Source organism: Cydia splendana, chromosome 1 (assembly GCF_910591565.1).
Source record: "Cydia splendana chromosome 1, ilCydSple1.2, whole genome shotgun sequence".
NCBI lineage: Eukaryota > Metazoa > Arthropoda > Insecta > Lepidoptera > Tortricidae > Cydia > Cydia splendana.
Genome location: NC_085960.1, coordinates 10,493,787 through 10,514,595, shown reverse-complemented (window position 1 = coordinate 10,514,595; position 20,809 = coordinate 10,493,787). Strand labels below are relative to the sequence as shown.

At 35.7% G+C, this 20,809-nt stretch overlaps 3 protein-coding genes and 3 long non-coding RNA genes across 8 annotated transcripts in view; 1 reads left to right on the top strand and 5 right to left on the bottom strand.

Annotated features, from left to right (window-relative positions):
* LOC134796577 (uncharacterized) overlaps nt 1-20,784 on the bottom strand; it is a 70,426-nt gene extending 49,642 nt beyond the window's left edge. The window contains exon 1 of the long non-coding RNA XR_010144964.1: nt 20,741-20,784. This is a non-coding gene — a long non-coding RNA (uncharacterized LOC134796577). The remainder of the gene's footprint in view (nt 1-20,740) is intronic.
* Nucleotides 2,987-4,835, bottom strand: LOC134796332 (uncharacterized). Its single transcript, XM_063768456.1, has 4 exons — nt 4,681-4,835; nt 4,554-4,606; nt 3,822-3,957; nt 2,987-3,103 (listed from the first exon to the last, which is right to left on the bottom strand). Exons 1-4 carry the CDS (start codon nt 4,694-4,696, stop codon nt 2,988-2,990), a joined length of 321 nt encoding a protein of 106 aa, XP_063624526.1. The 5' UTR covers nt 4,697-4,835; the 3' UTR covers nt 2,987.
* Nucleotides 6,759-8,989, top strand: LOC134796176 (uncharacterized). Of its 2 annotated transcripts, none has more exons than XM_063768162.1 (5): nt 6,759-6,857; nt 7,264-7,373; nt 7,482-7,679; nt 8,501-8,696; nt 8,919-8,989. In XM_063768162.1, exons 1-5 carry the CDS (start codon nt 6,839-6,841, stop codon nt 8,963-8,965), a joined length of 570 nt encoding a protein of 189 aa, XP_063624232.1. In that variant the 5' UTR covers nt 6,759-6,838; the 3' UTR covers nt 8,966-8,989. The 2 variants fall into 2 exon arrangements, with proteins under 2 accessions (XP_063624232.1, XP_063624240.1); XM_063768170.1 differs by having other exon boundaries at nt 6,762-6,857; nt 7,267-7,373.
* LOC134796500 (uncharacterized) lies at nt 8,993-10,706 on the bottom strand. The gene is made up of 3 exons (XR_010144937.1): nt 10,552-10,706; nt 9,812-9,959; nt 8,993-9,177 (listed from the first exon to the last, which is right to left on the bottom strand). It is a non-coding gene; the product is annotated as an uncharacterized LOC134796500 (long non-coding RNA).
* On the bottom strand, nt 13,614-16,200 carry LOC134796331 (uncharacterized). Its single transcript, XM_063768440.1, has 4 exons — nt 16,105-16,200; nt 15,312-15,403; nt 14,466-14,604; nt 13,614-13,814 (listed from the first exon to the last, which is right to left on the bottom strand). The coding sequence occupies exons 1-4, from the start codon at nt 16,127-16,129 to the stop codon at nt 13,732-13,734; spliced, it is 339 nt and encodes a 112-aa protein (XP_063624510.1). The 5' UTR covers nt 16,130-16,200; the 3' UTR covers nt 13,614-13,731.
* LOC134796513 (uncharacterized) lies at nt 17,443-20,197 on the bottom strand. Of its 2 annotated transcripts, none has more exons than XR_010144939.1 (3): nt 20,038-20,197; nt 17,637-17,760; nt 17,443-17,550 (listed from the first exon to the last, which is right to left on the bottom strand). It is a non-coding gene; the product is annotated as an uncharacterized LOC134796513 (long non-coding RNA). The 2 variants fall into 2 exon arrangements; XR_010144940.1 differs by having other exon boundaries at nt 20,047-20,194.
* Nucleotides 20,785-20,809: the final 25 nt, after the last annotated feature.

Genomic DNA, 20,809 nt, shown 5'->3' with positions numbered 1-20,809 from the left:
TCAACTTCATCGTCATACCTTCTTGGTATACCTGCAAAGTTTCTTTCGAATATTTGTATTATGTATTTAAAACATTAAATTTCATTTCACATCTTTACGATGGTACCTAATGCTGCCAGTTGAATAAAAACAGTAGCTCAATTAGTTCTAAGTATAAATCTAGAGAGGAACGGTTTTATTAAATAATTTGAACTGTTTCTCGATTATAAAATAAAACTACGTTATATTCGCAATACTTAATTTGACATACAATCGCCATCAGATGAGATATGTACGATCGGTCAAGGTGCTCCAAAATATCTGGGCATGCACTTTAATGTTTACAGAATAGAGGCTTTGTTCAAATATTTACTACCTACCTAATAATATTATTTAATCTCCCAAACTCAATATTTAACTACACTGTTAAAAATTATGTAATTTTACATGCAAAAAAATTACATATCGGGAATTTTACAGGATTATGTAATTTTTTTGCATGTAAAATTACATAATTTAATTTAAAATTACATAATTTTTAACAGTGTAATTCTATTCTTTTAAGGTCAGTTTAATTCTGAATGACTACGGGGATCAATAAGTATATATATTTAATCATCATCTGCCTAGCAAAGTCCAGTGTGACGTTATAAAAGTATAAAAACTTTTTACAAAAAAAAGCAAACCGACTTCAAAAAGGATGAAATAAAATATTATCCTTTTTGAAGTCTATGCGTTACCAACTGATATGTTTGAAGTCGGTGCCAAGCCAAATTTTGAAGCATACCATGATTTTGGTGCGATTCGATAAGGATGTACCTACGTTGGATTGCCTTACACGACGACAATGTACGTACTTTCTGTAGGTACAGTCGACGTTAAAAATATGTTTACACTTTTCGCCTTATTACAAAGGAGTAAGGTGCAAAAGTGTAAATATATCTTTGACGTCGATTGTATCTAAAGCCCCCTCCAGACTATGCGCGTGAATCGCGGGCGAAGCCGCGAACGCGAGTGTGGAGTCGATTTCGCAGGTCTGCGTTCAGGACTCCACACTCGCGTTCGCGGCTTTGCGCCGCGATTCGCGCACGAGTGTGGAGGAGGCTTAAGAACACACCTCAGAACACACGATCAAACCTTCTTGGCGCAGTCTGTACCATGTTTGTCGGCACATTAGTGGAAATCCAATGCATTTTTTTTCGTCGTATTTTTTAAAGAGCATTTCTTACTAATGCTCGAACAGTCTATAGCACGCAAATGTGACATTGGGACTGAGTAATTTCCCGTCCCTTAACCAGAGGACTACATTTCACAATATAAAACAATTTAAGAAATTTACCTTCTTGCCAAATTTCACCTAAAGCGGTTCAGTTGTTTAGCCTTGAAAAGGCGACAAAGAGGCAGACAAAATTACTTACACATTTGTAATAGTTATTAGTGCAGTTCTAATGGGATTTATAGCCATAAAGCTGATTATTTTGACTGGTATTGTTACTACTTGGCTTGGCACCGACTTCAAACATATCAGTTGGTAACGCATAGACTTCAAAAAGGATAATATTTTATTTCATCCTTTTTGAAGTCGGTTTGCTTTTTTTTGTAAAAAGTTTTTATTTTTCCATTTTTAGTTTTAACGCATTGTTAAGAGCGCGACGCATGAATGAAAAACAAGATCATGTTTAACACTAAATTCGTGTACCTATTACTTTAATAAATATGTATGTAATCAGGAATTTTCTCGAGTCCGTCTGGGAAATTATAATTCCTGTCACTACTACACTAAATCCATCCTCCGCCCCGCCACTGGCCCAATCCCTCAACGCCCCGATCACTCAACCTCACAGCGCATCAACCCCTGATCCAGGAACCCCTCGACCCTGAACCAGGAATTTTCTCGAGTCCGTCTGGGAAATTATAATTCCTGTCAACTAAATCCATCCGCCCGCCCCGCCACTGACCCAATCCCTCAGCCCCCCGATCACTCAACCTCACAGCACATCAACCCCTGATCCAGGAACCCCTCGATCCTGAACCAGCAACCCTTCAACCGCCATTCCCCGACCCGTTAATCTCTGACCCCTTAACTCCTAACCCTAACCCCCGATCAGTAGCCTTACCAGGTTACCACGAGTTTGACATTGATATATTCGCTAGCATGTGTGTAACTTACTTCCTATGCATCTCGCTCGTACTAACCTTAGTGTGAGCGAGATGCATAAAAAGTTACATTTAGATGCATAAGACGTTAGCGAATATGTCAATGTCAAACTCGTGGTAAGGCTACAGTTGCAGTACATCAAATTGGTGGTTTTCGGAAGCAAATGCTCGAGTTACTTTAGAAAACCCCGAAATCACTTAACACGTGCCTTTAAAAATTGAGGAGTTCCCTCAATTCCTCATGGATTCCATCATCAGACCAGAACCAAAAATAATACGTAAACACCTTGGAGGTAACTTCTTCCAAACAAAAAAAGAATTACTCAAATCGGATCACAGGTGCCGGAGTAATCGGTGAACATACTTACATTTAAAGAAATCATCATCATTATCATAAAAATAATCATCATCATCAGGTCTACTTCATCAAATTAGTGGTTTTCGGGAGAAAATGCGCGAGTTGCTTAAGAAAACGCCCAAAACACCATGCATGTGCCTTTAAAAATTGAGGAGTTCCCTCAATTCCTCATGGATCCCATCATCAGAACAGAACCAAATTAAAATGGGACCAACTCGGAGGTAGCTCCTTTCAAACAAAAAAAGAATTACTCAAATCGGACTACGGATGTCGGAGTAATCGGTGAACGTACATAGAAAAAAAAAAAAAAAAAAAAATAGCCACAACCGAATACAGAACCTCCTCCTTCTATGAAATTGAAGTCGGTTAAAAATGACTATTACGTAGGCGTTGTATTAGATTTTAAAGGGAACACTGTCTGCCAGGATTAAAATAAGTAAGCAATATTCAGGTTCACAGTTGTTAGCTGTTGGTACAAAATAAAAACCAAAAATTAAATTCTAGCATTTTTATTGTCTATATTACAGTTGGCGTTAAACTCGGGCTTCTTGAAGGAGCGTCCGCGCTTGCACGTCACCCAGCACTCGTGGATTGGCCGGCTTTTGTAATCTGTAACACGGTCGTTGATTTTACAATTTGTTAAAGTTTTCATGTCTATGATTACCAGTAGGTAATTGCGAGCAAGCGAGTTGCCAAATATCACGATTCTCAGTACAATCCCGGAGACCCAGCGCGAGAGATCGTATTATAATTCATATCAAAACATTTTCAGTTATAAGGTTTTTTGAGTTTTATGTATTTTTTCATCTTTATCTATCGTTTTTTGGGCTTTGCTTCATGCATACCTCTTACGTTTGCACTAAATGATTGCAGAAATTATAAAATTGGTAATTTACCAATTTTATAATTTCTAATAATAATTTGTAAGATTTTAATAGTTTAGACCTAAAAAAAGCATTTAATATTACGCTTACGCTTAGCAACTAGTTAAATATGTACTAAGCTCATCAGCTTTCTGAGTGGCCCTTATTATAGATAAACTAAAATTAAGTAAATGATGATAAAGACGAGATTATAGTTTTTCTATCATATCATAGAAAAATAAAGACGAAAAATGATAGTTTTTCCGTTAAATCCGTATTAAATATCCGTACAAAATACACGGGAAGTGGGAAACCTCCCAATTTAAAAAGGGAGATGAAAGCGCAGAACATAACTCATATGACAACCCAGGATAGGGCTAGTACTCGTATCAAGGAGTCGCGACCCCAGATAGGGACTAAGGGAAGGTGTCTCGTACACATACAAACCATATACTTGATTGTACCTCTCTTGCTGTCGCAGTTGAACTCGTGCATGTCGCAGGTGTCGATGAAGGTGCGCAGCTCGCCGCACGAGTCGATGCCGCACATCGGAACCTTGTCGTGGATGCACAGGTCGGCGATCTTGCATTCTTCCTCGTGCTACATGACCAACAGGCATTACTTAGTCAGCCTAGGCTGTACTATTGTTAAAGCCATAAAGTTAAATTTAGACGCAATTTTTTTAATCTGCGTAGAGTGCGTAGTTTGTACAGTCAAGTGCACAAGGAATAAGTGCGTACTGTGCTATGCTACAGAAAATAGTGCAAATATAAGCATTAAAAAAAAGTTAAATGTATCGTCGGTGAACGTGCGCAATTTTCACTGTAGCCAGATTCGGCTCTTTGTAGCCCAAGTACATAGTACTCGTACATATGTAAGTAATTAGGTATGACGACCGTTTATATTAAATTTAGACATCAGAGTGATAGGTACGTAGCATAAAAAACTCATCATAAGTTTGTCGTAGGTGAGGCGTTTAAAGATACATAATTAAGATTATTCATACAAGCGAAATAAAGGCTCGTTTGTGCCGCGTTTTATTGTAAGTATTTGTCTAAATATTACTTTTATTTATCACATATTTGTGTACACATATGTATATGGTAGTTATTAAAAATGAATGAGTAATTGAGTATCTACGTACGTTAACAAAATCTAACTTGTCCTGTTACACTTGTAGAAAATGCTTTCCGTACCTTTATAGTTTCACTGTGTGCGACGACAGTGGGTGCGAGATATATTATTATTGCTGAAAGCAGAATAAATTCACTTCTTACTATATAATTCTACATTAAGTGCGTCGTTATTTAGATACCTACTTACCTAATAATATGACCATAGCGCAGCTTCATAATATTAATGATCATTAAGTTACAATGCCCATACAACGCGTGCAACTCATAACTGTAGTGCAAAGTTACAAATACAAGATTATTGCATTTAAGTGCCAATAAAAACTTACGATCTGCAAGCAAATCATTTTCTATTGCGTTATACGTCTCTATTTCACTTCGCATTTTTATTGCATTTGAGATCAGCGACGGCGATAGCAGTAAGGGTGCACAGATTGCATGTCTATTGATGAGTCTCCTCTGCAGAGATACCCACTTTTCCCGTCGTGTTTTATTTCTATACGTTCGTTTCTTTTAACTGTTCGGTCGGGAAGTGCTACGACTATGACATGAAATGGCTCGCGACATGGGAGCAAAAACGTTGTCATTTTTGTATATAAATACTTATTTAAAACTATCTTGGTGTGAGTCTGTTAATTTGTCCGTCAAATAAAAACCGGTCAGTTTGGATGGAAATACAGTAGAGAATAGAGTTAGCAGAAGAAGTTGCTAAGGGAACGAAGTGTTCCAAATTATCTACACACGCTTTTATTATCTTAACCATAAAGTTGTGTTCAGATCATTTTGGACACTTCATCCGCATTGGTACTTCTGCTGCTGACTGTACCTACGGTTGTCACTGTGAGGAAGCGTAGCGAAGGCTATTATACTCGCAGCCATTTACTAGAAAAGCGTATCACAGCTCCTAATTTCATCAGGAGCGCTTAATAACGCTTAATCACATTCTATGATAAGTACGAAGACTTACTAGTTTTGATCCTTGAAAAAAAGCACCTATTGTTTCGTAATTAAATATTGATTTCTCCAGGCTTCATTTATCAATTGTTAGGTACCTAATTATAATAAATATGCTTTAAAATAAGAATATGTACTTTAGTACACCTGAGGTCAGAGGCGTAGGCAAGCTCAATTTTTAGGGTTCCGTAGTCAACTAGGAACCCTTATAGTTTCGCCAATTTCGCCATGTCCATCAGTCCGTCCGTCCGCGGCTTTACTCCGTGATTGTTAGAAAGCTGCAATTTGGCATGGATACGTAAGTCGTGCATGGCGACAGAACGGTAAAATAAAAACTACAAACATTTTTTTAGGGTTCTTCCCATACAAAACGTTTTTCTGAATTTTTTTTTCGCCATTACCCAATGGTGTGGGGTAGGATAGGTCTTTGAAAACGAATACGGGTCTTTAACAATATTTTTTTGTTAAAGTGAATATTTTGGGATATAATCGCTCCGTAAGAAAAAAAACAATTTTGAACCATGGGTCCAAAAATATTGAAAAGAATTGCAAAATAAAAGCTTAATAAATACTTTCAATGAAGCGAACTGCGAACTTGGCCGATTAGCTGCCAATTTGTTGAACCCCCCATCAAACAACGGATCAACATAAACGGCTATAAATGTATAAGGTAGACTCCACGGGGTAGTAAAATATCACTCATGTCTTAATCTGACTCGCTCGAGTAACTATCCTAAAAATCCCCTCTTGGGCTGCCCAACCACTACGCACTCTGAAGTGAAAAGAATTGTTGTTAATTATCCTTTATAATCTTACATTGAACCTTGAATCAAAGTTTAAAGGTATTCTAGAAATCAAAGGGGTCACCTGTAATTACTAAACAAGCACGCGCTCAGTCACGTGCGGCCGAGATACAGGTGACCTTTGAATTTCCCAGGACTTCATTTGCTCCGACGCGGACGTGGGCGTTTTCTGTTTATACGGTAGTTCAACGACAGCATTAACATGCTTCAACAAGTGATTGTTTTAATTCGACGCATTAAGTATTATGTTTATGCAAATGTAGTTAGATTGCCTCCTTAAAAGCTTTCATAGGAATCGTAATTACGATACTTCCTGTGACGAGCGGTTCCGCGCCTTATAATAAGCTATATGGCATTTTTCCAATATTAAAATACGTTTAATGTATCTTACGTTTTCAAAAAACTTTAATTATTATGGACTGTACTTGCTATGATATTTGAATCTACGAGTATGACACCACAAACAATAATTTACAAGAAAATTAAAAATTGTAAGTAAGGATCAAAACTAATCGTGCTACAGAAAAGTATAACGTCCGACACTATAAGTGGAGCAGCACACTGCTGGCTATTCTTCATGCAACAAACGCCATGCTGCCTCTATATCTCGGTGAGTTTCACGTTTCATCTGAAACATATAATTATTTTGCGAATTTTCCAAACAAGGCACAAACTATGGAATTTAACTTCTTTCATCATTTAACTATATATATTGTTATCACATAAGTTCTACCTATATAATATCTGCTTTTCAAAGGTTGTCTGCTGGAAGAGATCACCTTTTTCACCATTGCATAAATTTTACTCTATTTAAGTTACTGTAGTTTTTTTATTGTACCTATTCACGTATGCAAGTATTGTATTGTATTGTATTTTCCAATAATTTGTAGTTCAATAGCAAATAGTTTGTAATTTATAGCATCATTGATTAATTTCACTTCATTCATATTGTAATGTAGAATGAGAAATGATAAAATATAAGAAACAATTTATTCACATATATATATTTTTTTCAGTAGTATCATTGCTGATGTTAGCAACTTCATCATATCAGTTGCTATTAGACGAATCTGAGACGACAGATGAATTTCTCGAGGACTTTTTGGTCTATCCTATAAACCCGCTGGTAAGCATCACTAAACTGTACAATATCCTCTTCCACCATTACACAACATTACCATTTGAACATTTCGAACTATCCGTGTTTCTAGTAAGTATTTAATTGCTTTGCCAGAAAATTCGTAAGCGCGAAGTGACATCACAGGGATCCCGTGCTGACCATGACGCGTTTGTTGAAGAGAAGTTGATACAACACTCACAGGCATTGGAACAACTTCTGCGGATGGTCACTAAAACTTCATCAGTGACCAGGCGATTGGTGGAGCACTTGAGTAGAAATATAGAGAAACCTTCAATGCCTGAAGAAGTAAAGGTAACTTTTAATAGTAGACGGTCGTTCAAGAGTAATAACAATACTCCTGTACAGACCGAAAGCCCTCTTTCGAGGCTGGGCCGAGTTATTCCGTTGTACGGAAATTATGTGAAAAACTTAGCAGAGAAGGAATTAAGTCATGATTCTGAGCCTCAAGTAATCGTCCAGAAACGATACGAAGAAGACAATGACAGGAAATAAAATAAAAAGTCAAAATTATGACCAGACTCGGGGTCATTAAATATCGTGATATCACAATAGCACAATCATTGCATTTTGTTGATATTTCTTCTTGTCAGGCGCTCAGGCGTCAATCCTGTTTAGTATTATTTTTAAATACTGCTTAATTATTAAGTACTTATGAAAAGTTCCAAATGTTTCAATTATTTAAACTTTTGAATAAAAGTTTAACACACATTTTTTATTTGCTTTATTTCTTGACCTGTCGTAAACCCGTCATAATAATTAGTTAACTAATAATTACATAATTTATTTAGTTTCAATACAACAAATATTAAACATTTATTCATATTTATTACTCTATTTTAACCCTACCATCTAAAGAAGAGAGGACAACGTGGTATATAAAAAAATACTAATTTTAGAAATAATTGCTTCGTATTATTTTTCAGTGCAAATGTAGGAGTAACAAATTTGCAAGGAAGAAATAACCAATTTAATCAAAGCCCGAATTTAAAATTATAATGTTGGGGAAGGAATTAGATTTTGTAATTTTTAGTGGCATATTTCACACAGTGAGCTATTATTTACTGTACCTAAAATTACCATATAAGTACACCAAAGATATTTCATCGTTTCAGTTTACTAGGCGTTCCTCCGATGGCAAGGTTGACTTGGTATCAAGCGTCACGCCTACGGCTAAAAGCCCTTGGTGCGAGCTTTCCGTGCTTTGTTCTCGAACTCTGAAGCCTATATGTGCATTCGACGATAACTTTGGATACGGGAGGTTCTTCGATCTCTGTCACATGTTCCAAGTTAATTGCTATTGGAAATACAGTAAGTACAGACTTGATGGAGCTATCTGTGTTTTTTTGTTACAAATCAATCGTTGAGGTATTCCAAAAGCTGACATAACTACCTTTAGGTAGTTCTAAGAACTATGAAAGTTGTTTATTCTTATTTGTTTTGCTCTATTCAAAGCCGTTGTCCTTAAAAAGGCATCTGAGACCTTTAATTTTTCAAGATCTACGTATTTTAACAATACGTTTTATATTTCAGATTTCTCTATCGTGAAAAATTGCAAGCCAAGTTTTGACGAACCTTGAGGATTATTACAATAGAAATAAAAATATCATCGCAAACTGAGCGTTTTAATTATAAATAAATATTTGCTTGTTATAAGAGTAAGCTGTCTAGAAACAGTAAAAAATATTTATAGGTACTTAATGATAATTAAGACACGTTTTTTCATCTCAGCCCAACCGCCCTGGATCCGGACACCGTGGTTCAGTGTCTGTCTCCTTAATCTTAATGAAAACTGAAAAAAAAATGAACTATATTTTTTCTCTCTCTTACATAAAATTAGGACGTGCACTTATACATAGCGCGTATAAATACGAGAACGTGATCTTATTTGTAGCGGCATAAGAGCGTGTCACATACGTTATATTTTTGATTTTTCCGCTCTTCCTTATTATTGCAGGACGTTTTCAACTTTTTACGGTTGTGCACTGGTTTTGATACGACCTTGAAGAATGTTGACGTTGATTGGTGCATGCGAAACGAAGTCAAAGACGTGCGTGGGCTTTGCGCCAGTCACCAAGATGATCGTCAAGGTCGTATCAAAACCATAACAAGATGTTAAATCTGAATCGGTATTAGGTTAGTAGATATCGTCATTAATTGGTTCCTTCAATCACATTTTATGTCTGGTAACTTATGAATGGTGTGTAATTCCACTTATTAGCCGATGTATGATGAGAAGTGTAATGAACCAGTAGTTACATACTCTGATTACGATCTGGATGTCTGTCATAAACAAAGACCTTAAGAAAGCCCAAATAGATGTCTCGACGATCCAGAACAGGTACGCCTGGCGAAGAATGGCGAGGATAGCCGACCCCAAATGATGTGGGAAAAAGCTAGGCGAAAAAGTAGAAGAAGCTACATACTCTGATTGGTCTCGCAGGAGTACTCGTACATGTCGCAGACGTCCAGGAAGGTGCGCGTCTGCATGGCGCCGCGCCCGCACACATACACCTTGTCGTGGAAACATGAGTATGCGTACTCGCACCACTTCTTTAGCTGATCGTGTCCCTCCTGAAATGTTTATTTATATTTATTTAAACATTTTGCACATTAAATGCAAGTACTAATGGCGGAGTTCATGCCACGCAACGCAATTTTTTTTAAATCGGCTCTAATTATTGGATTATGAATTGGCTTAAAATGAAAAAAAAAGCTTGTATGACTTTCTTAACCCAAAGCAAGTGGTGATAGTACTTTCTCAGTACATATAGGCATGGCTATTAAAAATAACACTAAATTTGTTAACTAAACACATTCACACAGAAGAGCCAATACATTTGCACAGTAAAAATCCTAATAATATCTATTAGACCATTAATATACCGATTTTTAGTGTTCTCTAGGGATTCTCATAAATGTAGAAATAATTAATCATTAATTTTGCAAGTTTCTCATCAGTATTGAAGGGTAAAGAGAGTCTGTATGAGCTGGTGTAGAGAAAATATAGTTATGTACCTACTTGAATTCAACACACAATCAATGATGAGTTAGATATTAAGATATTTCTCGCGGCTATTATTTATTAAGAATTATCAATACCTAATAATTGTAAAAATAAACCTACTTTACGGTTTTAACATCCAACGCAGTTCAAAAACCTTACCGTATCCTCCGGTGGCACTAGATGAGATTGAACGGATATTGCGCAAATAAGAAACCAGAGTAACTGTCTGGGATACATGAGGTCCAATGAACCAATATTAAATGCGTTGACAACACTGTGGCGACGCGCGACTAATACCACTTGAAACAAAATACAATTACCGGATGTTGTTCTACGTATACCAGCAATATTGACAAAGCCAGACATACCTTAATATATTTCTTACTCCTCTACCAGAGAGATTTTATATCTGAGCACCATACCTCAAGGTCTAAAATTGATTATGGAACATTCCACAGGCTGTCCCGTACAAACGCATTTTATTTTCTGTATTGAGACATTTTTATTCGGCATTTAATAGACGATTATTTAGGCATAAGACGATTATTTTTCTGTGTATATTTTTTCTGACCATTTGTCGTAGAAAAGGAAACTCTTATACCTGAAAATCTTCAGAAAATTCGCGTTTGTACGGGACAAACCGTAGACAATTTCATGGAATGCTCCTTATAATAATAAATAAAGACTTTTCTAAATATCAATAAGTATGTACAGTCAGCAAAACCATTTGCTTAGCACCCCTGCATACATGTTTCTATGCAGAGATGCTAAGCTAATAACTTTGCTGACTGTACCTACAATTGAAAAGTGAGCCTTTGCTTGTAGGCGTGTTTCAATTTCCGTCAAATTGTTATGAAGGAAGTTGATAATTTTGACATGGAAATTGCTTCGTTGTCACGGGTTAAACAATCTGCCAGTTTATTAATTTAATGGCATGAAAAAAATATTGATGTATAAAAGTTTGTTGATATTTGATGACGCGCGAGAACGATACTATTGTATGAAATTGTCAATTTTAATTTAATCATGACGTGCAATCGTTTGAGAAACTTTTACTTGAAGCGGATCTCTAATTATTAAATACCTACTATGAGCTTATTAGTTAAACGATAATAATTATTTAACTATGAACATAGGTATACTAATAACTTTGTGATATAGCTTTGAGTCCACACACATACTTACGCAAAGTAAGAAATAGGTAATTTATTTTTCACCACACCAGCTCGGAAAGACTTACTTTGCACTTCAAAAACTGATAACAAAGTTGCATTTTATTCACATGTGAGGCAAAGTAATCATATGCAAATTTTGAGTTGTTTTCTTATGTTTGCTGGTAGAAATTGACTTTTAAATGATGATTTTGGATGATAAATATTTAATAACATTCATTTGGATTTGATTTGGTTTGATTTTGTTTGATATTTTACATTTAATATTTGATTCGGGTTGGTGTGGTGAAAAATTTTGTGTTTCACTCGGGGGCAAATTTTGTTTAACCCTCGTGCTTTGAAACCCTCGCAACGCTGATGATTCCATTTTTCGAACCACTCTCTACGCTCGTGGTTCAATTTTGGAATCTTTCGCTTGCTCGGGTATCAATATTAGCACGAGCGGTTAAACAACAACTTTGCCCCCTTATAAAACAAATAACTATTCTTATCTCCATTTTGTAAATCTTCAGCCTCAGAATATAAATTATTTAATTAAGCATTCAGATATTGCCTAAGCTTTATAAACCTGCTTGTTGCTGCTGTTGAGAAAATATGGGTAAAGAAATACTTTAAAACATTCATCGTAAGTATGATGAACTTACTTGCAGTACCTATCAAACATGATTTAATAGTACGCACATCTATAATGGCGTTATTCATAAACGCGTTACTGGCCTGAATTAGCTATGAATTTTTTGTCTTTATCTGTCATTTTCACTTGTGTATTTGTAAGAAAGGGATAAAACATTTTAACAAGGGATAAAATATTTAACTAAATCACGCCCGTAAATTTATATGAATAAGGGGGTAAGTAATTTAAATGATTGTAGGGTCGGTTGCACCAAACTGTTCGTATCGTTAAAGAGTTCGCTAAATTTTTATGTATGGAAAGTTTCATAGTAAAGCGCCGGGGGGCGCCCGCTGACGTTGATCAGTCTGTCAAATGTGGTTGGTGCAACTGGCCCTTAATGTTGTTATTTTTCTCTGAGGTTATATAACTGACCCTCCTGCATAGAAACTTGTTTGTAGGGGGGTTAGTTATCTCTGCAGCTTACTGTACATCCAGCCACAAAAATTCATGGCCACTTTATGAATTTACAATGCGTCCATGCAATTTCGCAGTTCGTTATAGTTATTATAAATGCGAAAATAACTGTGTCTGTATATCTGTTACCTATGCAGATAGATTAAGATCAGAGGTAGGACATAAGGTAGGTAGTTTAATTCAATCATTATCATCATCATCATTCCACGCAGACGAAGTTGCGGGCAGAAACACTAGTTTCTGCCCGCAACTTCGTCTGCGTGGAATGATCTACTTAAATATATAAAATACTAATTTTATATATTTAAGTAGATAAGTACCTATAATCACTTTGGACCATTGAGAGACCTCTGATTGACTGTTAGGGAATGCAATTTTCTGGTGTCCATTTATGTTGTATTTTCGTGCAATAAATAGTCGCGCCTCTATCTTCGGTCATCAACTCATCATAGCATCGTGGTATACGAGAGACTGACGCATGACAAGATAGACGATTAAAGCGCAACCACTGTTAGTTGAACAAACACATGTTTCAAATCGGAAAGAAACAAGATGCGACATGCAGTTTCTGCCAGGAGTCAGAGGTGACTGCTATGCACAATTGCACATTATCTGTTCCTGTGGAAAAATAACTAGTCCTAAAAGAACTGTCAAAAAGAAGTACCTACCTAGGGCGACACGTACTGCAACCCTATGAGGTACAGAGCAATCTGGAATTTCCTGATTTAGTAGTGAACTTTAAAGGGCCGTCACAATAGATCACTGCTTGGTCGACGTGGCACTCAAAGGCCCACAACACCCCAATAATAAATAAATAAAGCGCAACCATCATAAAGGTCATCAAATATATTTTATTATTAAAAATTATGATGAAATTGATGAATACTTATGCGATTAATAATAGGTAGGTATATAGAAACTGGGCACTTAAATGGTAGGATTCGTATCATTGATAGCTAGTGTAGTTTATTATGTAATAATTTAATTTCAAATAAAAGTACGACATGTTGCAGTATAAATTTTCAAAGTACACTAACCAGATATAAAAATTATAAATATAAATATTAGATTGAAATAATGTTATTCATCGTAATAAATGTTGGTGGGCTTTCTGGATGCGGTCAGGAAGTTCCTGTCAGCAGGACAGCTAGTTTGCTTGTAGTCTGAAAACAAAAGACAATACGAGTAACTTTTGCGATTCAGTATTTATAATTTATAAGGTACCTACCTACTGTCGTTGGCAATGTTAGCTCAGTCAATCAATATGCGTCCATCTTACTTTCCTTCTTTTCCTTTCCTTTCCATGTACCTACATTTTATTCTCTGGTTTGTTTTGTCGGCCTTTTAGTTTAATCTGCGCAACAACGCGAAATTACAGCTTACAGCTGTTGTGCTATTTAAAGGAATTGCGTGTAGCACTGGCAGCGCCTTTCATTGAGTATCAGGTTGAACTTACAGGATACAGCAAGCTTCCAACAGGAAATGTCCATAGGTGTAGGTATATTCTTTGATTTTTCATAAGGTAACATACAATCATAGTCATGTCATTATCTATTGTTGGTAAAGAAACATTATTTTCTGAAAACATTGCGCAATTATGGAAACTACGGCTCTGCGTATTGCTATGAATGCTGTGATGTCAGCCAAGTAGGTACAGGAAATATACTTGTTACCCTCAATGGAATAGAAATGAATATTATACCTCCGAAACTGGTCAATCAAATCTGCATTTTTTTTGTAATAGGTTTTCGGGGGTTTTAAAATAGTAGTTTGCTAATGCAAGCATACTAATGAATGATTCATGAGATACAAACTCCGCTTCCTGATGCAGTTGAAGTCGAACATGTCGCAGAGGTCGCGGAAGCCGATGATGTCTCCAGCGTGGCTGACGCCGCACACCGGCACGCGGTCGTGGTTGCACACCTTTGCCATGCTGCACCACTTGGCACCGTGCTGGAACGTTTTTTACACACTTTTTAGGTTCGCGAATATATAAGTTATTTAATTTTAAACTACTTCCCGTTGTCTAATTTAGCTGAAATTTGGCATACAACAATGCAATAATATGCTAACATATAGCTAATGATACATACAGTCGGAAGATTAAGGAACTCTTCGAAAATATATTAGAAAGATCTCTAGAATTACTTGACAGACATTCAAAGCAGATAAAGTATAGTCTGCAATAAAAGTGTGAACTAAAACATATGTATGACGGTAACTTAATAAATACATGAGTTATTTTTGAGATAAAAAAATTAACACGCCTTCACCCGGTACCTACTTAAAATTATATGAGATGGGAGTAGGTAGGTACAATAAAAACAGCTATTATTGTTCTTGAGTAGGTACCTATAGTTAATCCGCCACAGCTAAGTAGGTAAGCCAATTAGAGGTGTTAGCGAATAAATACAACGGCCAAAAACATTCTAAATAAACTGGGCACGTAGTTAGACACAAAATTGAGGTTATTGAGACAACTTTGTAGTTCTATTCCTAAAAAAAATGTACTACGTTATGAAAAGAAATAACAGGTGTTTTATTATTTCTCACTCAGTTGGTTATGTTTCAATTTGGCCAATGATAATTGATAATGATAACAAGGTCACGGTGTATAAATGTAACTAACAGGCGTTAATTGTTTAGTGCTTGTAAGATACCTTTTTTCCCATGGCGATGTCTTCTTGATCTCGCTCTTTAGGCGGGCCATGACTGGCTGCAAGCGATAGCAAGTAGCAGAATATTACAACGACTGGAACAAGTAAGCTAGATTTAACCTAACCCTTTCAGCGTGCACGTGTGTTGCAAATTTTTTACGACGAATTTTAGTTTAGTTTTGTACTTTTAGTTTGAGGGGCAAAACTAAAATTGTTATACTTCTCGCGTCTTAATCTGGCGATACACAGTGGCATATCCTATGCCTGCACAGTTTTGCAATTGCACAGGTAAAAAGGAGCGTACCTATGTGGCATTCGACTCTGCAGATTTCTAACTGCCTTACCTGCGCAGGCATACCCTGGTGTGTATGGCAAGCTTAATGATACCCCTATGACGTGACATTAAAGTTCCTTCAAGTCTCTTTTGGTTGATCTTAATTAATTTAAAAAATATTGAATAAATATGTTTTACCGTATATTCACAATTTTTTACAAAAATTGTCTATTAGCATTTTACGTGACAGCTACTCCATATAAAGATGAACTGACACAGACACCATTATTCGACGCGAGATGTATTGTAGGTATAGCAAAATTTTGTTCTACTCGCACCAAAAAGTAAAATTATGGTTTGGTAGGCATCTATATAGTAGGTAGTTTTTCCTTACCCTTTATGTAGACCAAGTGCTATGTATTCAGGTGTGTTTATATGGTGTGGTCTAATTCAATTGAAATTAAGAGTATTTTGGAAATAAGTAACTAAAAACTGTGTGGTAATGCCTTGTTTAACGAATACCTGTAACTATGTTGATTGAAGGCATTGTGACAGCTTCTTCCAACGGCCCAAATTCGAATGAATCCAGGGCTTCCAGCCATTTGGTAAGCCACTTTGTGTTTATGTACTAAAACCTTGTTATATATTCGTGGTCTAAACTTCCTCTTTGAGACAATGTACAATGGCTTGTTGACGAAGTAAATACTACATATTAATGACATCCGCTTAGTATAAGTTTTGTAACAATAGGTTTTCGCTTAATTAACATTGTTTACCAAATATTGTTTCTATTAGGGTGTTGTGTTGCCGCAAATTTTCAGCCATCACAGTATAGTTAAACTTTATTATTATATGTAGTTCATCGTATTGTTGTAAAGCGAGCCGAGTCTAATGACATTATTGTATAATAGTGTAGTAAATGAAGCAAGTTGTTGTATGGAGACCCATGCATTAATTTCTCAGTCGATGAAATTTAGCTTGGTTATTGTATAGTATGAGCCGAGACTAACATTATAAATATCCAAAAAAAAAATACTCCGAAGTTAGGTAAAAACACAAATCTGATTATATATTGAACCGAGTAATTCCTCAGTCCAAATCTATTTTACAAAATAAGTTATTTGTATCAGTATGTGATACTAGAAAAAAATCTAAAAGTTTTGTCAAACATGAGAATATTTTTTTATGATACTTCCTTTTTTTGACGCTCATTTTCATCGGAAAATTGCTCTGTCATTTTTTTCTTCTTATATGATCTTAGAATATAATTTGGCGTAGTGGGTAAAAAAATCCAAAAAAAATGCGTATCGAAATGTATGTATTATAGAACTATTAAAAACTGAGAGTGGAAAATTTTTAGATTTTCATTTTGTAGGTATAAAACGGCAATAAAATGGCATTCCAGTGAAAAAATTCGACTGAGCAATTTTCCGGTCCAAGACACGCCAAAAAATTTTATTTTTTTTATACTGGTATTTCTGCTAGGATATTTTTTTGATATTTCATATATTGTTGCAATAAGTTACATGAATATGTCTGGTGAAGAAAGTTTGAACGGAGCATGTTTCCGTAAAAAGATATTAACGATTTAAGACTTTAGGTATTTACTTTAATTCTATTATTATTATTCTTTGGAAATTTATACAATACTTTTTATTTATTGATACTTTATCATACTGTAAAGTTTTTTCTGGCTGAGGAATTACTGCGGGGTCCACTACCTTTATTTACTACACTATAATATCTACATATATTTATTATGTCCATATTACACATTACACCACATAATCCTAAAGTACCTATTCAAAGTGGGGAGATATAGCTAGGGGTAAGGATACAATATAGGAATAATACTGCGCCTATACTTGAATCTTTTTATATTTTTATAAAACTTCGTGTGGCATTAAAAGATTTCAATTTGTAGTCGATCTAGCTCCGGGCACTTGTCTCTTGAAGTCACTTTAAAATCTAAAAAATAAAAATTATGAAGCTATTTTGTTATTATTAGTCTTCAGTCGTTGTAAATCTAGTCAGTCTTATCTGATTGCACTTACTGGTAGAAAATTTGCAGTTGTGTTCTTGCATAGAGCAAGCATCTTTGAAAACTTTTGTCTTTATTTTGTGAGGATCTCGGCCACAGATCTTTTGCCAATTGTGTCGACACGGCAAATGGCAATCCTGGGAACAATAGTAGTTTATGTGACTGCTACATAATGAAAGGCATTAAAATACGAGTGTGGGTTTATGAAACGAATGAAATGAGTTTCATAATAGTATCACACGAGTGTTTTAATGCCTAATTATGTACAGTTACATACACTGCTTTATCTACACACATATTATATAAACTTTCTATGATATATTCACTAACCTCATATTACAGCCGACATTGGGGCACTTTCCTCTCTAGCGGAACTCGCGGATATGAGCTGGCGTCTCCGAAATATCTTTATCGCACATTTTAGACGAAACTTTTGTTATAGTTACTCTAAAAACAACAAAACAAATTATTTTTTACTTACAATTTAAATAAAATATAAACTGTACGTCAAATGGCGGCAAAAGAAAACTTTTTCACGCATGTCACGCATCCGTAGTTTTTTTTTAATTCAGAGACAAATTAGAGTCGGCGTCGATTACCATATCGTCCGATACCAACTTACATGCGGGATTTGTCAATATTGTATGCAATTGTCTTCGAGCAACACGGAAGGGAGGCGGCATTCGCACTATTTCCCCTCTGCCGAGGTACAAGATTAGCGCGTCAATCTAATCTAGCGCGGGTAATAAAACTAGTTGCACTTGGATTTTTCACTAGACCGAGTCCAGACGCGCGCGTGAACACTGCTGCACAAAAATGCCTGTTTGCTCGGTTTTTTGTTATAAAAAGAGGTCGGGGACATCAAATTTACAAAAAGAAAGTGTTACATTTCACATGTAATATTTTTTTTTACATATCATACGTTTAATTACATTCAAACACAATTATTATATTTTAGTCTCATGTAATTGTTGGATTTATCGATTTTGCTCGCTCAGTACAAATTGCGGATCGGTCGAGCGACAAATCCGACTTCTCATCTCTCAGAATACAATAACATACTTCAACGAAAATGTGTTAGTGTGCGTGTTGTGACACTTGTCACTCGTCCGTAAACAAAAAGAGATCGAGGTTTGCAAGATTTGTCTTTGACGTGTGTCATTTTCTATGTATTTGTGTCGTCGTTACAGATTGGATTTTGTATGTAAGTGTGTGAGAAGTGCGACTGTGTGCACCTTTCCCCCCGCGAAAAATGGCAGAAAGATTTGTACGGTGAGATATCGCTTGGGCCCCTCCCTTCCGATGTGTCGGAAGCCGGTGTTGCTCGAAGGCAATTGTCATTTGATTTCGAATAAAACGTCATCTCGACTGATATTAGAATAGGGGTCAAATCAAATTGCTTTTTTTTCAGAGATGTTCGAAATTTGAATGCATTACCAAATCGATTTTGATATAGTAATGAAGCTATTACCACATTTTCACAGATAAGAAATTTGCTGTAACAAAACAGTTTATCGTAATGTGGGCCATTACTTACGGATTTTGAAGGCGTCATAGAGAGTTTATGATATGTGTGTAGATAAAGGTATTTACTGCCTACTGTTCTGTGTTTTTAATGTATGAATAAAATTATAATAGTAATATCTTCAAAAATTTAATTTCAAGATCTATAAGCGCTATTTACAACATAAAACGCATTATAAATCTAATTCTTCTCTCTCAGAGAGTCGCATTTCAGACATCTAGCCATAGCTTAGGGGCGTCCATTAATTACGTGAGGGGTTTTTGAATGGTGAGATATCGTGAGATTTGTCTCGACCCCCTCCTCTTCCCACAATCTCACGTGAGATCTTGCAAATTTTGTATTTTGAGTGGAAAGGCGTTTATCGTGTTTGTGTGCTCACGTAATTAATGGATGCCCCCTTACTTTCAATTTTTAGTATTTTTTAGTAGAAAAAATATAAAATAAACGTCCATATTATATAAGGATCAAAAACTATTTTACTAGGTATGAGTTTAGGTTAGGTATACATATTTTACATATACATCTTTCCCGTGGACATCATAAAATAAACGGACTTTAAAGCATAATTTTCCTACTTTATCCTTATATCGCTTGTTAAAAGCGTCTACTTCTTAAAAGTTGTACGATAAAAGTCTTCGAAAAATGTATCTATATCGTTACTGTTGTAATGTCTACAGAAAAGACACCAGTTGTCCCGAAAATCCTGATTTTAAAATTTTAAACATCCGGATCACAGTAATTAGGTTTGCGACTCTTCTGTAGAAATACTCCAAGTTAAGGGTTATTAAACCTAATTTTTAAACATTCAGTTACTTAAGAAATCCAGCGCTAAGTATTTTACTGATTTAAGTACCAAGGTTATCTATGATAGCATTTACATTGTTTTTACCATATTTACATTTCTATTGATGGTTTCCTTTAACTCATAACTATGAATAAAGTTAATATAGACAAGCATCGAAAATAAATTAACCACAGTTAGTATTTGCTTAAAATATATTTCTAACATTTTCAATCACATTTGTTACTACATAATGGTAGTTTTACGATTTCAAGTTTTAATCTAGAAAATGCTATTTTACGTCGTGTCCTTGCGCATTTTTACTGCTGTAAAGTTAAGTCCACACAAACTTACTTTTTAGTAATTCAGAATATTGTAAAAACATTAAATGAGTTGTTAGAATAAATGTTATAATAAGTGTTATTTAAATGTAAAAACTATTATATGTCTTATGTGTAGGTATATCGAATTTTATCCTGATCACTTCAGCGGTTTAAGCGTGATGAGGTAACATACAGACAGTAACATGCATTTACAGCATAAACATTTGGGGGTCGTTTTCAGGACTAGAAGAAAGTTGAGGGCAATTGTGACCAATTTCAGTATCAGTCACCCTACGCCGAGCCGAAAAATACTTTCCTTTCCGGTTATAGGTACCTTACATACTACGATAACGACCTGTCAAGACGTTCCTTTACAGTCTTTCAGCGTCGGGTCTAGATTGGCTAGCCAATAGAGCAGCACGGTTACCACGAGTGGACATTTACGTTAGCGATTGCGAGAACTCGATCGCATTCCATCTCTATCACACCAATACATCAGTGCGAGCGAGAAGGACTGCGATCGAGTTTACGCAGTCGCTTACGTAAACGTCAAGTAT

Bases quoted from the DNA above. Each gene is read 5' to 3' on its own strand.
- LOC134796332 (XM_063768456.1), bottom strand. The intron at 3,958-4,553 runs GTACGGAAAGCA...TTGGTCATGTAG, and splicing joins CACACAGTGAAACTATAAAG to CACGAGGAAGAATGCAAGAT. The intron at 3,104-3,821 runs GTACAATCAAGT...ACCGTGTTACAG, and splicing joins CAACTGCGACAGCAAGAGAG to ATTACAAAAGCCGGCCAATC.
- LOC134796176 (XM_063768162.1), top strand. The intron at 7,680-8,500 runs GTAACTTTTAAT...TCATCGTTTCAG, and splicing joins CAATGCCTGAAGAAGTAAAG to TTTACTAGGCGTTCCTCCGA. The intron at 8,697-8,918 runs GTAAGTACAGAC...TTTATATTTCAG, and splicing joins TAATTGCTATTGGAAATACA to ATTTCTCTATCGTGAAAAAT.
- LOC134796331 (XM_063768440.1), bottom strand. From the start codon at position 16,129: ATGCCTTCAATCAACATAGTTACAG. The intron at 14,605-15,311 runs GTATCTTACAAG...AAAACGTTCCAG, and splicing joins ACATCGCCATGGGAAAAAAG to CACGGTGCCAAGTGGTGCAG. The intron at 13,815-14,465 runs GTTTGTATCTCA...TTTTGTTTTCAG, and splicing joins CAACTGCATCAGGAAGCGGA to ACTACAAGCAAACTAGCTGT.